This window comes from Cucurbita moschata, unplaced genomic scaffold (genome assembly GCF_002738365.1).
Source record: "Cucurbita moschata cultivar Rifu unplaced genomic scaffold, Cmos_1.0 Cmo_Scf00003, whole genome shotgun sequence".
NCBI lineage: Eukaryota > Viridiplantae > Streptophyta > Magnoliopsida > Cucurbitales > Cucurbitaceae > Cucurbita > Cucurbita moschata.
In genome coordinates this window covers 1,136,148-1,151,234 of record NW_019268519.1, presented here as the reverse complement: position 1 = coordinate 1,151,234, position 15,087 = coordinate 1,136,148, and the positions used below count along the sequence as shown (strand labels likewise).

Sequence of the window (15,087 nt, the reverse complement as noted above, 5' to 3'; positions counted from 1 at the left end):
TACGTTCTTATTGACCGTACTTTGTATTAGAATGATATTTAGTCACACGTATTAATATTTAAATTAAAAAACGTGAAATATTGGTCTAAGCCCACAACTAGCATTCTTTAGGGCACACGACAGTGACTGGTTCTGATACTATGTGTAGTAGTCAAGGGTCACAAGATATCGTCCACTTTGTGATTCCTCTCAAAGTTTAAAAACCGGAGAGATTTCTACACTCTTGCATCGATAAATTTCAAAACTTTTTATAACCTGCCCGAGTGTTCAAAACTAGTTTGGTTGTCTTTGATCAGTCCAAATGACAGTGCTAGTTACCCTACCTTCGATTCTACGTTCGAACTCATCAATAAATAGACGTGGGAGAAACACCACCGTCACTTATTTTACGAAGCAATATATGAAAATTCAATCGTGCATCCAACATCAATCAATCGAATGTATAAAGTAACTATCAAAATCAAATGAGATTCGAAGAGACATAGGAATCATCGCTAGCCGTTTGCTCGGGACTTTGTTTAAGAAATCTATAAACGCTACGATGTGGAGAAGCAGTCTAGTTTTATGCATACTAAAAAATATTTAATGATGTTATGATGTATGGAATGTTGATTACTATTGATGCTGATGATACCGATAAGGTTCCGCTCGCACAATAATACTGTACACACGGAATTACACAAGCATTTTATAATCACCCAATCAGTAGCTGAAACGTGGCAATGCCTGATCCATTTAAGCTCAAGCCTTGCAGATAAATTAGTATGGCCGACAAGTCGACAAGCAGATTGTGTGGTCGAAAAGGACCTACTGCTGTCGTCCGTCCACGTGTCGGTCATCCACCACATCAACTCTCCCCGACCGTACGGTCCTCCCTTATTCAACTTGGCCTCTGGGTTTTCCCCATTTTACCCCTGAAATGCCTCAAATTTACTAAAAAAACATTAGACATTTGAAGCTGCGCAGGGGATATTTGTCAGTGTTTAGAAGCTGAAATTCAGAGACTCAGCTCCGTTATATCACACACTTCCCCAAATTTCTTTATCATCATAAGCCCATCAAACACTCCCACCCAAAAAAAAAAAAAAAAAAAAAAAAAAAAAAGAAAAAAAAATAATTTTCTTTTCTCCTCTGCCCATCTTCAAGAAATTGCTTTCGTTTGGCTCTGGAAATGCAGGGCATACACTCGATTGGTGGCGGAAGCCGCTTGTTTGGCGGCGGAGGCGGTGGCGGCGGGGACCGTAGCCTGAGGCCCCACCTCCACCACCACCACCAGAACCACCAAGCCTTGAAGTGCCCAAGGTGTGATTCTCTCAATACAAAGTTCTGTTATTACAATAACTATAATCTCTCTCAGCCTCGTCACTTCTGCAAGAGCTGCCGCCGTTACTGGACCAAAGGCGGCGTCCTACGCAACGTTCCTGTCGGTGGTGGCTGTCGGAAAACCAAACGAGCTTCCAAGTCCAAGCCGACATCTGACACAACCGGGCCTCCACCTCCACTTCACGAACAGAAATCCACCTCTCATTCTAGCAGCGAGAGCTCTAGTCTCACCGCCGCAACAACAACCGCCGCCGCCGCAACCGAGGCTGTTTCCGCTCCATCTACGAGTTCCGCGTCGACTCTATTAAGCGTACAGGATTCGAAATTGTTCCCCAATCCTAGTATAAACACGAATTTCGAGATGGCGGCAGCTCCAGTTTCGGACTGCGGAATTTTCTCGGAAATCGGAAGCTTCACGAGCTTGATCACGTCGTCGAACGAGACATTGCCGTTCGGATTCGGCAACATCGCTGACGCGACGCCTTTCGCGATGAATCATCAGTTACAAAATCAATGGACGCCACAGAGAATGATGAACGTTAACGACGAACTAAAGATGCAGGAAATCACAGGCGGCGGCGGCGGGTACATGGATCAGACGGCCCACGTCGATCCATCAGGGCTGCAGAATAGCAGATCAAGTAACATTGGATTCGGACCGTTGGATTGGCAATCAAACGGAGATCATCAGGTTCTTTTTGATCTTCCCAACGCCGTTGATCAAGCATACTGGAGTCAAAATCAATGGAGTGATCCAGACCCCCCCAATCTGTACCTTCCGTAAATCGCTGCAGACCACGGTCAAGACTTTCTTAGCCCACCATTTCCTATTTTTTTCTAATTTCAAAATTTATTTATTTTCCTAATTTTAGTATAAAATTAAAGAAATATCTCTGTGGAAAAAAAAGGAAAAAATGGGAAAAATTATGCTTCCTTCTTTACTTCGTCTCTATGTAAATCAAATTCCCTATAGTTTATTAATTTTTTTTTATCGAAATTCGAATATTTATTATCGTTATTTTTTTTAAAAAAATTGCTGTTAAATAAGGTTAATTAATTAATTTTGAAATTAAGAAGACGACGGGTGACGTACGAAGTCGGTTGAAGGGAGGGGGAAGTTGGGCCCAGAGTCAGCATGCGATATTATGAGTCCACGTAAGGTGGGGTAGGGGAGCCACGTGGGTTTAGGTGATAGGTGACAGGTGAGGAGGTCGGTTTGTCCTGTCTTTCAGGCCGAGGGTGGTAGGGGTAGGGATATGGTACTGATGATATATGGTGATTTGGTGAGGATTATGATGACGTGGAAGCGTTAGGGGTGACGTGGGGGCCACGTATCTTCTTCAAAGGACGAGAATATGGAGGTTTTGCTCTGAGTGGACCGACTCTGTCTTCTCCATCGTTTATGACTTGAAACAGTTTTTTACAGTGTGACTTCGTGGTAATAAATGCACCTCCGTGGTAAATAAAGTGGAATTTTTTTCTTTTATTGATTACTTATTTAGTCTAGTAATAAATACACCTCTCTTTCGTCTCTTTTAATAATATCTCCGATTCTTATATTGTCGGTTACATAATTACAAAGATAAAAATAAAATGAAGTACGAAATTACAGAAATTAAACCCATTGAAAGAGGAAACTTGATGCATGAGGTGTTAGTGATACTCCAATGTGAGATGTTAAGTTAGTTGGAGATAGAACGAAATATTTCATATAAGAAGTTAGTTGGAGATAGAACGAAATATTTCATATAAGGTTAAAGCTTCTCCCTAATAGATGTGATATGATATATAATAGATTAAAACGGACAATATTTGCTAGGTTTACGCTGTTAAAAATGATATCAGAGCCAGATACTGAGTGGTGTGCCAACGAGAATGCTAGGTCCCCAAAGAGGGTGAGCTGTGGAAGTGAATGTTATCAGAGCCAGATACTGGGTGGTGTGCCAACGAGAATGCTAGGTCCCCAAAGGGGATGAGCTGTGGAGGTGGTGTGTCTAGACCTCCAAGGGGTGAATTGTGAGAGCTTAAATCGGTCGGAGAGAGAAACGAAATATTTCTTATAAGGGTGTAGAAATCACTTCCAAAATCGCTCCCTAGCATACGCGTTTTAAAAACGTAAAGTTGATGTCGATACATAACAAGTCAAAGCGGACACCTATTGCTACGGCTTCCTCAAATGCTCCATATTTTTCAACATTTAGCGAAAAAGAAAAGACTCAAAAGGCCTAGAAAAGAGAAAAAAAATGTAATTAAAATTGAAAGAGATGGGTCCTTGAGCTGTGAATTGAAGCATCACAGCTCACATGTAATCTTAGCATTTATTTGATAATGAAAAGGCTGATAAGCCTTGCCTTTCTTCTGCCCCAAAGGCCCATCTGTCACTTGCTCTTTGATTACCATTGCTAACCAAAACCCCCCCTTTGTCTCAGCTGACTCATTATCACATGCCTTTTGTGGTCCTAGCATCTCATTTTTGTTTAACTTTTCTCGTCCATATGGCCGAGAAACCTCGAATTTCGACTCGAGAGAAGGTGATCGAGTCGAGTGTTAATGTTTGACTCCAATTCCCACTTCTATCTCTCTGTGGTTGCTTGTGGGGATGGATATTGGATTGCTCCAAGGTACTCACTCAGCTGCAATGGTCCTGTAATGGGAATTGGCATGTTTGATCAAGTGAGACGTGACTTGTGAAGGGTCAGTTTTCATTGTCGCCCCCATCCTGCTTCTAAAAGGCCTCAACATTCATAATTCAGATGGCAATTGATTGTGGCGTTGGCCGAGCAATGACGTGCCTTCGATTCGGGGTTGGCACATGGTGGTGGCTGATGGTGGTCCTTACTTTCCATCACCCGCCCCCCTGCCTGCTCGATGACTCTGTCAACTCCTGCAAATCTCGTGCTACCTGAGAGTTGTTTAGACTTAATCAAAACATGGTGGCATGGCATTGGAGTGGGACGTAATAGTTGAAAAGAAAGTGTTACCTAAACAGACAGATTTGGCATTTGCCTTCCCAAGATAATGGTTTTTTCTTCTCCTTTTTCATTTGGCCAACAGTGGTTTCCACTGCATATTATATGGTCCAATGGAGCATCATTAGATACTTACCTTCAAGACTCTAATACCAAAAGTGGGCACCATTGAGTTGAATCCTTCCAAGTTGGGTCGGCATTGGACTGAGCTATCTATCAACTCAACCATTTGCCTCAACAGATCTCTAGAAACTTCCAGCAAACTGATTGTGGTCCTCTTTTATCATTGAGGAACATCTTATCTTGCTATTGCCACCATCTCATCTTCTTCACCTGATTTCAACTATCTTTTGAGCCTGTCAGAAGCCAAAGAGATGTCAAATTTCAGCAATGAGGGATTAAGAATGTGGTAGATAGTTTCATAAGCAACTGTTGTTTACTTGGAGTATCTGTCTAAGGATCAAGTGTAGGACCACGTTTCTTTGTGTTTATGCATAGGTTAAATCAGCATCAGATTCAGACCTATGAGTTCAATGTTTTCAATTTTCTCCTTGACAATCTCTTCATGTGTGGGCTCCAATACTACCCATATAAGAGGGCTAACAGATAGATTATTAATATGAAATGACAAACATTTAAGCTCAGAACATAGTACTTTAATGCTATATTAACTCACTAGTAGAGAGGAAATTACTTTTCTAGTACTACATTTAACCATACTTCCATTTATAATTCACCACATCAATAGCGTTCGAGAATAGTGTGACGTTATTTGAATAAAATTGTATATTACTTAGTAAGGTGTCAAAAAGTTAAATTGAAGGAGTAGGTATGGGGTAATATTTGAATTTTTCTTGAATAGTCGAACCAAAATCTTAAACTATTTAAGGTATGAGAAATTTTATCTTCTTAGCTGGGCATATCCTCCCAATGGAGTGTTCCAGTGAAATTCCACATCGGTTGGAGAGGGGAACGAAACATTCTTTATAAGGGTGTGAAAACCTCTTTCTAATAGATGCATTTTAAAACTTTGAGGGGAAACCCAAAAGAGAAAGCCCAAAGAGATATCTGCTAGCGGTGGACTTGAGCTGTTACAAATGGTATCATAGCTAGACACCGGGCGGTGTGCCAACGAGGATTCTGGCCCGAGGAAGGTGGATTGTGAGATCCCATGTCAGTTGGAGAGTGAAACGAAACATTCTTTATAAAGGTATGAAAAACTCTCCCTAGCAGACGTGTTTTAAAACTTTGAGGGCAGCCTAGAAGGGAAAGTCTAAAGAGGACAAACGGGTTGTTACAGTTCCTTCCTAACTTGGGTTGTTACAGTTCCTTCCTAACTTTTGAGTTAAGTTGTTTTTGACATAATACTAGAGATATAAGACACTTCCAAATGTCTTATTTTCTCTAAAAGCTAATATTGAGGTAAAAGTGGGAGCAAATCTAAAGGATGTATCCAAAACATTATTTTTTTTTATGATTATAAACTTAAAATTTTGGGCTCAATGCAATTTTACATATCTTATACAAAATGATAATGAATGTGAGTGAAAACAATGAAGAACACTGACAGGTTGGGCAATAAGATTCTCAGAAATTGCAGCAGGGAAGACATAGCCTCCACAGTTGCAGCCTTCGCGTTTGCCTCGGGTCAGCGGTCGCCATTCTTTCTGGGCTTCCGTTCCATTCTGTCTGTAAACTGTGAATTCAACAAGGCCAAGATAATAAGCTATATGTTTCAGTTTCAACAAATGAGGGAGCAAGAGCTAATGAAAAGATCAGCAAAATTACATTGGAAAAGCAAAAGAATGTGAGCTGTTGGTGCTGTCATTCGACCCAAGTGAGTCACTGCCCACATAAGATGAAAATGAGGGCCTTCTCACTGTGTTGAAAGCAGGATCAACCTCAGAGGAACCATCATCTCTCTGATAAACAAAGCCATAAATGCTTCTGTACCGTCCTGTTTGGTTTTCTGGTGCATAGTCTTCGGCTGTGGATGTCCTGCCACCGCCCCCTACTCCGCTCGGTGGTAAACCGGAATCGTGAAAGACGTTTCCACGTTCATTGTTGCTTCCAGCAACTCCTTTGCCTTTGAGCTTGTTTTCATCAAGTATCTTAGTCAATGATATAGCAATAGAGTTGGAAGAAGCTGCTACCCTTTTACCTGTTACCTACAAAGTGTGCAGACAATCAAATCAAGTCATCGAATTTTACAAAGATACGAACAAGTAAGCTAAGTTGAGTTTATTCCCACCTTTCTATCAAGATGCAATTTAGGCACAGATTTCTTATTGGAAAAGTCAGAAGGGATATCATCTTTTGCATCATAACAAAACTTTTGGTTCTCATTTACTTTGTTCAATAAGTTTTTCTCAACGACCTGTGTTGAGTCAGTACTCATAATCGACGACTCCACGTCCTCAGATTCTTCAGTTGTTTCGATGTCACTTTCTGCTACATTACTTTTGAGCATGCAGGGTACATAACCATTTTGTGTGTCACAGTTCTCCTCAAAGCACTCCTCACAAGAAGTTCCTGCTTTGTCAATGCAAATGTCTTTCACAAATTCATAGTTGGTTTCTTGAAGGAAAACAACAAGCTCAGGCAACTCGTCGTTGATTGAACTCGAGGAATACCGACTCATTCTATCTCCACTTGCTTCTGATTCACCAGGATCATCTTCACTCTCTTGTACAATACAGTTTCTTCTCTTAAATGACTCAACATCATCAACGTTCCCTTTGTTCTTCTCCATGCTTGGACTTTTACACATATTGTTCACTACCAAATCTGAAAATTCATTCCTCATTTATTCTTTAATGATGAACAGATCACCAAATTTCCTGGTTGGTAAGGTTGATCCTTCCAATTCTTATGAAGCTGACAATGAATTTGTGCAACACTAAATAAAACACACAATCAGACATCAATCATCTTATAATTGGTTCCATGACATGGAAAACAAACAGACATTCTATTTAATGTTGTTTTGGGAAAGTCAGCTCCGCTGATTGAATATCAGAAACAGTCTAGAATTTAACCAAAACCAACACTATCATTTTCACAAGAAAGATCCCAAGTCTAAGTTTCTTCCCTTCTTTCTTTTCTCAGCAGCCAAACAAAGACCTCTGAAATTACTATGAACATATATATACATATATATAAACAATCATAAGATTTGAGAAACCCTTCAAATCAAGCAATCTCATCCCAACAACTCCTGCACAAATAAAATGTACAAATGATCATCACCTGCTTTCAGACCAGATAAATCTTAGACAATACCTTGCCAATGTCAGAGCTGAAGCAAATGCAAACACTTGGAGAACATCAAGAAAGTAACGTCTAAAGGACAGTAAAAATTGAAATCTCCAATCTCCATCTCCATAAAGATTAGAGAAAGATCAAAGTAAAAGTTAAGCCAGCAGAATTACAGGGCCTTATAAAGCCGATGTAACTCAAACGCATAAATGGAGGCAGCTAGCACACATTGAATGCCCATAAAAGTTTTAACGGTCTACATTGACTAAATCTCTATTTGCTGCATAGCCCTATATAGAAACAGCTTCATTCAATTCAATGAATTATGGAAAGTTAATGATGATATTCGAATGCACTAGCTAATAGAAGATATGAATGTAAGCGTCCAGACTACGAAAATTTATTCAGTACAATTGTAATGAATCTCGTCGGAAAATACGGAATCCTTAATCTCATTCGACAGGAGTAACTGTAGAGATCATGAACCAGTGTAACATTGAGCCAATCACAGCATCCATTTCTCTGAACGGGAATGTCCTGGCTGAACCAGCCGGAAAACTCCCGTCCCTCCGACGACCGACATTCCCACGGGCTTCGCTCGTCATCGGATTCCGCCCGACGACGCTGAACGAGCTGCCGTTGTACTCTCCCTCCATAATTGCTCGTCGCAGCTGAAATTCGCAACTTCTTGTTGAGACGGATAAAGATTTTTAATGTATATTCTTTTTTTTTTATATATATGAATTTCTTGTTGAGAATTTATACGAGGACAAAAATGTCTTTAGTGTATGTTTAATTCAGGATTTCGCGAAGATGAATTATTTAACCTGATTAATACATAACTTAAAAATTTAAATATTTGTAATTTAAAATACGAAATAAGAAAATAAAAGAAAATACGGTGCGTTTCAGTAAGCCCAAATTCTGACTGGGCCCGACAGACTAGAGGCCCAATTATATGGGCTTTTACACGACGAAGCCCAATAACAGTAAAATACACGGCCCATAAAATCAAGTGCTTTGACGCCAACTTCACGTTGCAGGAGAGCGAAACGATCGTCTTCCCCGCCAAATTCCTAGCCGTATAAAATGGACTCCAGAAAGAAGCTCGAGGGGGAGAGAGATTGCAATGGAGGAGAGTGAGAGTGAGAGTGAAATCCGAATCAAAACCCTAACCGGAGAATCACTGACCATCTCCATTTCCGGCAACAGAACAATTGAGGACCTTAAACTTCTACTCAGGAAGAATTTCCCCTCCGCCACCGTTTCCCCTAATTTTCACCTCTTTTCTAAGGCAATGAACATCTCCATCTCCCTCTATCCCTCTCTATACGACTACTTTTGGTTTTGCTTGATGATACTTGACATTTTCGTTTCAGGGTACTAAGTTGAAACCGCAGAGTGAAATTAGTGCATGCCGCATTGACAAAGGCGAATTTCTAGTGCTCATTCCATTTACTAAAAAGGAATCTTCCAAGCCCCAACTTCGCGATCAATATGAACAAGGATCCAGTGTTTCGGGCGGAAGCTCAATTTCTCAATTCGCTGATTCTGCGTGGTCCGATATGGTGCAGGATTTATCGTATTTACATGACTGTTCTGTTCAAGGGAGAGAGGGAAATGGCCTTGAGAGTGAGAGAGGGAATTTTGAAGCTGGAGGTGTTGATGCTGAACTGGCAGCGACGTGTAGTACCGGTTCTTCTAGTTTGAAAGCAAAAGGCAAAAAGGGTTTCGTTTGTAATGACTCGAATGGGATTTTAGATGACATTTTGAGGAACTTGTTATCGTCTCCTACTGTGGAATTTTTAAGCGAATACAATTGTGAAAACTTGATTAAACTTTTGGAGTCTGTGGATTGCTTATCAGACCCACGTAATGAGAAGTGCTTGTTGGCAAAACAAGCTAATTCACGAAGTGGCAGCAGAAAAGCGCCAAATGGAACACGTTGTTCTTCATGCCTATGTCCAGTGTGGCTGAAGAAGATAATGAAGGCATTTGCTTTCTTAAATGTTCTATCAATGTTTGCTCAACTACGAGAAGAAATAATAACTGCAAGTCGGTTGGAACAAGCAATTGACCTGCTGCAGAAACATGGAATTACGCTTCGTATGGAGGACATGAAGCATCTCTCTCTTCTCTGTCCCAAGGTACTAGATTCGGTGTCCGTGAGCGTTATCCAAGTTTAATGGGGGATCATTATATCATCATAACGAGAAATTGCAAAAAATTCTTGGTTGTCAATTTACATGCTAAATAATGGAAAATAGCTCAAGCGACAAAAATACATTACGAGTGATGGATAATTGTCAATTTGTAATGACTAGGTTCTTTTTCGTTGTGTACGGATTTCTTAAGAACTCATGCTATTACATCATCAATCATTCACCCAGCCTACAGTTTTAACTAGTACATATTCTGCCCGTGCCAGGTAGTACATTTTGCAAGTGGCACTTTGGAAGATAGCTATGATGACAAGATTATCATTGTTATTTATTTGACCGCACAAAATAGTCGATGGACAGCTGATAATACGGGTAAGTTGAAATTCAGACCATGATTGAGATGTATTCGATTTCCAATTGGATTTTGCTTTATTTACCTAACGTTGTTTCTCTACAGCATATAAACTGTCCAAAGGACCAACAGATATCACTCCATTGAAGAGGCGGGAAAAATCATTTAAATTTTACCTTTGGGATGCTATTAAAGGCCATATGGTGTGTTTAACTGTTCCTTGTCTCGTTGGTTTTGTTATAAAATGTTTTCGCGACGAAGAAATGACTTAAGAGCATCCATGTTGCTATTCACACCGTTGAAGTTTTATGAGATGAGTAGTTTAATAGAGTTGAATGAATTTATCATACTTCAAGATTTCTTGTTACACAGATGGTATTGTTGCCATATATCTCCTCCTTCGTGTCCCGTATATATGCACCATATTTTCTCAATTTCAATATCCAGTCAGGACTTCTCCTATCCCTTCTGGAAGTAAATATAGGTTAAAATATTAGTATAATGCTGAAATAAGCTCGAGAGGAGGATGTATGGTTGGTTATTTGGTCATGAATTTGCTAACTATAAACAACAGCACTAATGATAACGGGACATGAATTTGGTTCCTCTGAGCAAACATTGGCCATTAATCACTCTACGAAGTCTACTTGAAATCCATGCTTTTATTCGCCTTTGTGGATGACACGCGTGCTTTGATACAAACGGTGCCGAATATTAGGAATAAATAATCCAAGAATTAGGAACGCTTTTCAAGTATTGTTTTATCATGTATCGGTGGAAATGAGTTTAATATCTGACCAGAAGTTCCCGAGTGATCCAACAGATATGATGATGACTTCAAAACAAAAAAGGACGATTAATATGATTTAAATTTTTTGCATTGCAGTCTCATCTTTTATCTGCGCATTCATTTGGGTTTATTATCCAGCTAGTATCTGTGTATCAGTTTATTTATTCGGTGTCCGTTTTTCTACAAATTGAATTAATTAATTGGCTGGTGCGGAATGCAGCTTAGACATGGAAGCAGAAGTGAGATATGTGTGTCTTTTTCTTTGGAAGATTTAATTACGTCAAAAGCGTCTGCTGTGGATGGAAATGAAGCGAAGCGAGCAAAAAAAAGTGACATGGCTTCGTCGAGTTCTAAATCTGACCGAGTACAATGTCATGTATGAAATTGTCGTTGGTATATATTTAGTTATGGAGTCGTTTGGTTCTCTTTTTGTAAATTGTCAATGCAAAATCTGACAGGAAATCAAAATTATTTTGAGCTTTGATGTTGATTTTTCTTTGCAAGAGATGTGATTTTCTAAACTTTGCTATCCCATGAAGTGTGCTTGTGTGTCTACTGCCCATTCACATTTGACTATAAAAGTTTATATCAACCTTTATACATACAGCATTCATGAATCCAAAAGTTCTACCTCTAATTTCATGTCTATAATAGTTTACTGCATGGTTTGTATGCTTAATTACAACAGCCATATGGTTTCTTGGCTTGACAGGACACTTCGAAACTCTTACCTGAGAATATGGTTGAACATCTTGAAAAGGGTATTGGATCTGAGGGCCAGGTATGTGGCTGAGGAAGTGAAACACGGGCTCAAATTTTATTTAATTAATTGATAAATCAACATGTTTAGTCGTAGTCTGTCAATGGTTGACTAGGCCATCCAATGAAAAAGTGCAATTGGCATTAACGTTGTCTTTTCCACATATTTTTAGTTGTTAATTGAGAAGTTTGATATGCATAATTCTCTAAACAGATAGTGCACGTCGAAGATATTGCGGCTAGAAAAGCTAATTATGTGGAAATTCCCGAGGAACTTTCTAATAATGTTATATCAGCACTTAAATGTATTGGAGTAGAAAAGTTGTATAGCCATCAGGTATGCACTCTGTTCAAGTCTTTTTGTGATCATGACAGTTCAATTTTATTTTGGTTTTTTAATCAAGGCTCACTGGAGTGAACTTTTGTGAACTCCGTGCCTCACTTGTGGGTTGATACGACTTATAACTTGTATATATTCATTTTGAGTTGAATACATTTTCTTTAATAGAAAAAAACTGTTTTGCATCTCTACTATATTGAACTTGATAGACAAGGTCGATAGAAGCCTCCCTGGCTGGAAATCATGTTGCAGTTGCTACAATGACATCAAGTGGAAAATCTCTGTGCTATAACTTGCCAGTTCTTGAATCAATGTCTCAAGATGTCTCATCATGTGCTCTTTACTTATTTCCAACTAAGGTATGTTCTCTGCTGCATTATTGCATAAGTTGTTTGATACAAATTTGCTTTGTATTGAAATACTAAATCTTTTTACACATTTAGGCCTTAGCTCAAGATCAACTCAGAAGTTTGCTTGTCATGATGAAAGGGTTTAATGCTGACCTTAACATTGGCGTTTATGATGGTGATACCTCACAGTCTGACCGAATTTTATTGCGTGATAATGCTAGGCTGGTAATTTATGAAGGCCTTTTCTTAAGCCTTCTCCTTCCTTCCCTAAACTTAGTCTGAAAACCAAGTTCCTGCTAAAATGTTCTGTTTTTATACAGTTAATCACAAATCCTGATATGCTACATCTATCAATCCTGCCACAGCACAGACAATTTAGTCGGATATTATCAAATCTGCGGTAATGTGTCACACTTCACAATTTATCTTTCTGTTGTTCAATGTTCACTCTATGTGGTACCATGTTCCATCCCTTGTATCATTCTCTCTCTAACTTTTGTCTTCTTTCTTTTTTTCTAACTTTGACCTTTATGTTTATCCTCAATTATTTGATTGCCTTGTATTGGCCTTGCTGGTTGCATGCGCACTAATTATGCTGATGTTTCGCACATTAAACTGTCAATATTGTGCACATTTACCTCAAGATTTTATAACTTGATTTTCTTACCCAGGTTTATAGTCATTGATGAGGCTCATACTTATAAGGGAGCATTTGGATGTCATACTGCACTAATAATACGGAGACTTCGCCGGCTTTGCTCTCATGGTGTGTATTACCACCTAGTGTGTAAATGGAAATTGAGGGAGTTATTCATCTAAATTTCAACTTTAATTTTGCTGTAAAAAATATTCTGTTTTCTTGTGCAGTGTATGGAAGTGATCCTTCTTTTATATTCTGTACAGCAACTTCTGCAAATCCACGCCAACATTGCATGGTAATTGTAATGACTTTTGCTAAAGCCATGTGCTCTTAGTATAGATGTCTACTGTTGTTTTTTTAGTACAAAAAATATCAAACAATTTAATTATGCATCCTGTTTTTCTCTTGAAACTCGTTTGAAAATGTATAGAAGCATCTTCATTAGTGCAATATATGTTTTGTCTACTCTAACTTAATCTTTCTCTTTGCTATAATTTTAGTCTAGTGTCTTTTGTTGACATAATGAAGTGTCAAAAAAGTGGCAACATGATGGATGAGATTCAATCCAGGCATACGAAGGGTGTGTAATAGAGTGCTTTTACAAGAAGTTCTTTTGTTTCTGTTATAAGTCTTTCTAAAAAATGCTTAATATTAAATCTAGTTTCTTTTTTTTTTTTTTTTTTTTTTTTTTTTTTTTTTTTTTTTTTTTTTGTATTTTCTGGTATTCTTTCATTTGTTCAATGAAAATTCGGTTTCTTATACAAAAAAAAGCTTAATAATAAAGCATCTTGTTGGTTGGTTTTAGTTTTTCACAAGTATTTTGATCTACTTAAATGTGTTTTTTTTTTTGGTTGATTGATATTTGCTTCACAAAAATTTCTAGAACCAACTATTTACTGACACAAAAATTATTATAAGTGAGATATGGGGTGTCGAGAGACTAGTGTGAGAAAATGTGTGAAGAGAGAGATTAATTAGGAGAAGCAGGGATCTGGAGAAAATCTTGAGAGATTAGTAAATAGAGTGTATAGAGAGTAATGAATGAAAGAAGTCTCTCTCCTTTATTATTCATCCTTTTACTTTTAAATGATTGGCAATGGCTATATCCTTGCTTGTCGTTTTCCCGGTCATATTCTTTCAATGAAAAATCAACTTTGACTTCATTCTTTATGAATATGTAAATGAATTGAATATGCCCCTTTTGTAATGCTTCAGGAACTTGGAAGTCTGTCAAGCTTAGAGCTGATTGAAAATGATGGAAGTCCTTCTGCCAGAAAACTATTCATCCTCTGGAATCCTATTATGGTACTCTCTATAGGTCTGTCAACATAAATTACATGATAAAGTAATACTGATTTTTTCCTTGTTGCTTCTGTGCTACAGGCCTCAAAAAGTTCTGAGAGAGGTATTGATTCTCTGCAGAGTACAGAAAAGAATGCTAATTTCAGAAATCCAAGGCAACAACTTTCCATGTTTATTGACTTCAGTGGATGAGAACCAATCTCAGTATCATATCATTTAACACTTTGTTTGCCTTTTCAGCCCAATTATGGACATTGCGAGGCTCTTTGCAGAAATGGTTCAGCATGGACTTCGCTGCATTGCTTTTTGTAAAACTCGTAAACTTTGTGAACTTGTTTTATGCTACACGTAGGTGATACTTTATAGTTGTAGTATATCATTCTGTCTTTTTGGTTTTGATATTTATTCTATTACTTATGCTAACTTCAATTTCACTCAGCCGTTCAGAGATAGTTCCAACTAAAACTTTCAATTATTCTTTTCATTGTTAAAGGCGCGAAATTCTTAAGGAGAGAGCACCCCATCTGGTTCAGTCTGTGTGTGCTTATCGTGCTGGATACACTGCTGAGGTATATGAGACGCCTTCTATTGTTGAAACACGACAATTCTTTTATCTCTATATATTTTGAATTGCGGAATGGAAACCATGATGTACAGAACTTGGTCTTATTGCAAAATAAAATACTGATATGAAATTCTTCCTCACAAGAAGGTTGGAGCTCTAGTTAGCATTAATATTAGTCAAGAGACTTGTTAAGAAAGAGCTTAGATAGAGAGCTCCAGATAGAGAGAGCTTAGATAGTTAGCATTAATTTTATGTGTGTGTGTGTGTGGGGGGGGGG

The 15,087-nt window shown here is 38.5% G+C and overlaps 3 protein-coding genes across 11 annotated transcripts in view; 2 read left to right on the top strand and 1 right to left on the bottom strand.

The window, feature by feature from the left end:
• The first annotated feature begins 975 nt into the window (after positions 1-975).
• On the top strand, positions 976-2,304 carry LOC111441205 (dof zinc finger protein DOF5.4-like). Its single transcript, XM_023078175.1, has one exon. The coding sequence runs from the start codon at positions 1,172-1,174 to the stop codon at positions 2,105-2,107; it is 936 nt and encodes a 311-aa protein (XP_022933943.1). The 5' UTR covers positions 976-1,171; the 3' UTR covers positions 2,108-2,304.
• Positions 2,305-3,546: 1,242 nt separating this feature from the next.
• LOC111441174 lies at positions 3,547-8,123 on the bottom strand. Of its 4 annotated transcripts, none has more exons than XR_002710085.1 (6): positions 6,544-8,123; positions 6,081-6,460; positions 5,861-5,988; positions 4,733-4,891; positions 4,305-4,648; positions 3,547-4,225 (listed from the first exon to the last, which is right to left on the bottom strand). XR_002710085.1 is itself a non-coding variant. In XM_023078132.1 (3 exons), exons 1-3 carry the CDS (start codon positions 7,096-7,098, stop codon positions 5,880-5,882), a joined length of 1,044 nt encoding a protein of 347 aa, XP_022933900.1. In that variant the 5' UTR covers positions 7,099-8,123; the 3' UTR covers positions 5,743-5,879. The 4 variants fall into 4 exon arrangements, 1 of the variants encoding a protein (XP_022933900.1); XR_002710086.1 differs by having other exon boundaries at positions 4,733-4,874; XR_002710084.1 differs by lacking the exon at positions 4,733-4,891.
• A 462-nt stretch (positions 8,124-8,585) lies between these two features.
• LOC111440956 (uncharacterized ATP-dependent helicase YprA) overlaps positions 8,586-15,087 on the top strand; it is an 11,668-nt gene continuing 5,166 nt past the window's right edge. For 4 of the 6 annotated variants that reach the window (XM_023077800.1, XM_023077798.1, XM_023077799.1 and 1 more), the window contains exons 1-16: positions 8,587-8,844; positions 8,930-9,697; positions 9,979-10,084; positions 10,170-10,267; positions 11,075-11,230; positions 11,567-11,635; positions 11,828-11,950; positions 12,163-12,312; positions 12,397-12,528; positions 12,624-12,703; positions 12,975-13,069; positions 13,171-13,238; positions 14,159-14,248; positions 14,327-14,400; positions 14,486-14,593; positions 14,739-14,814. In XM_023077800.1, the coding sequence (XP_022933568.1) occupies positions 8,680-8,844; positions 8,930-9,697; positions 9,979-10,084; positions 10,170-10,267; positions 11,075-11,230; positions 11,567-11,635; positions 11,828-11,950; positions 12,163-12,312; positions 12,397-12,528; positions 12,624-12,703; positions 12,975-13,069; positions 13,171-13,238; positions 14,159-14,248; positions 14,327-14,400; positions 14,486-14,593; positions 14,739-14,814 (2,358 nt within the window). In that variant the 5' untranslated portion in view covers positions 8,587-8,679. Of the gene's footprint in view, positions 8,845-8,929; positions 9,698-9,978; positions 10,085-10,169; positions 10,268-11,074; positions 11,231-11,566; positions 11,636-11,827; positions 11,951-12,162; positions 12,313-12,396; positions 12,529-12,623; positions 12,704-12,974; positions 13,070-13,170; positions 13,239-14,158; positions 14,249-14,326; positions 14,401-14,485; positions 14,594-14,738; positions 14,815-15,087 lie in introns of all 6 variants that reach the window. The other 2 variants (XM_023077804.1, XM_023077802.1) reach the window with 2 other exon arrangements.

Bases quoted from the DNA above. Each gene is read 5' to 3' on its own strand.
- LOC111441205 (XM_023078175.1), top strand. From the start codon at position 1,172: ATGCAGGGCATACACTCGATTGGTGGCGGAAGCCGCTTGTTTGGCGGC.
- LOC111441174 (XM_023078132.1), bottom strand. From the start codon at position 7,098: ATGAGGAATGAATTTTCAGATTTGGTAGTGAACAATATGTGTAAAAGT. The intron at 6,461-6,543 runs GTGGGAATAAAC...CACACTTTGTAG, and splicing joins AATTGCATCTTGATAGAAAG to GTAACAGGTAAAAGGGTAGC. The intron at 5,989-6,080 runs GTAATTTTGCTG...TTGAATTCACAG, and splicing joins CATTCTTTTGCTTTTCCAAT to TTTACAGACAGAATGGAACG.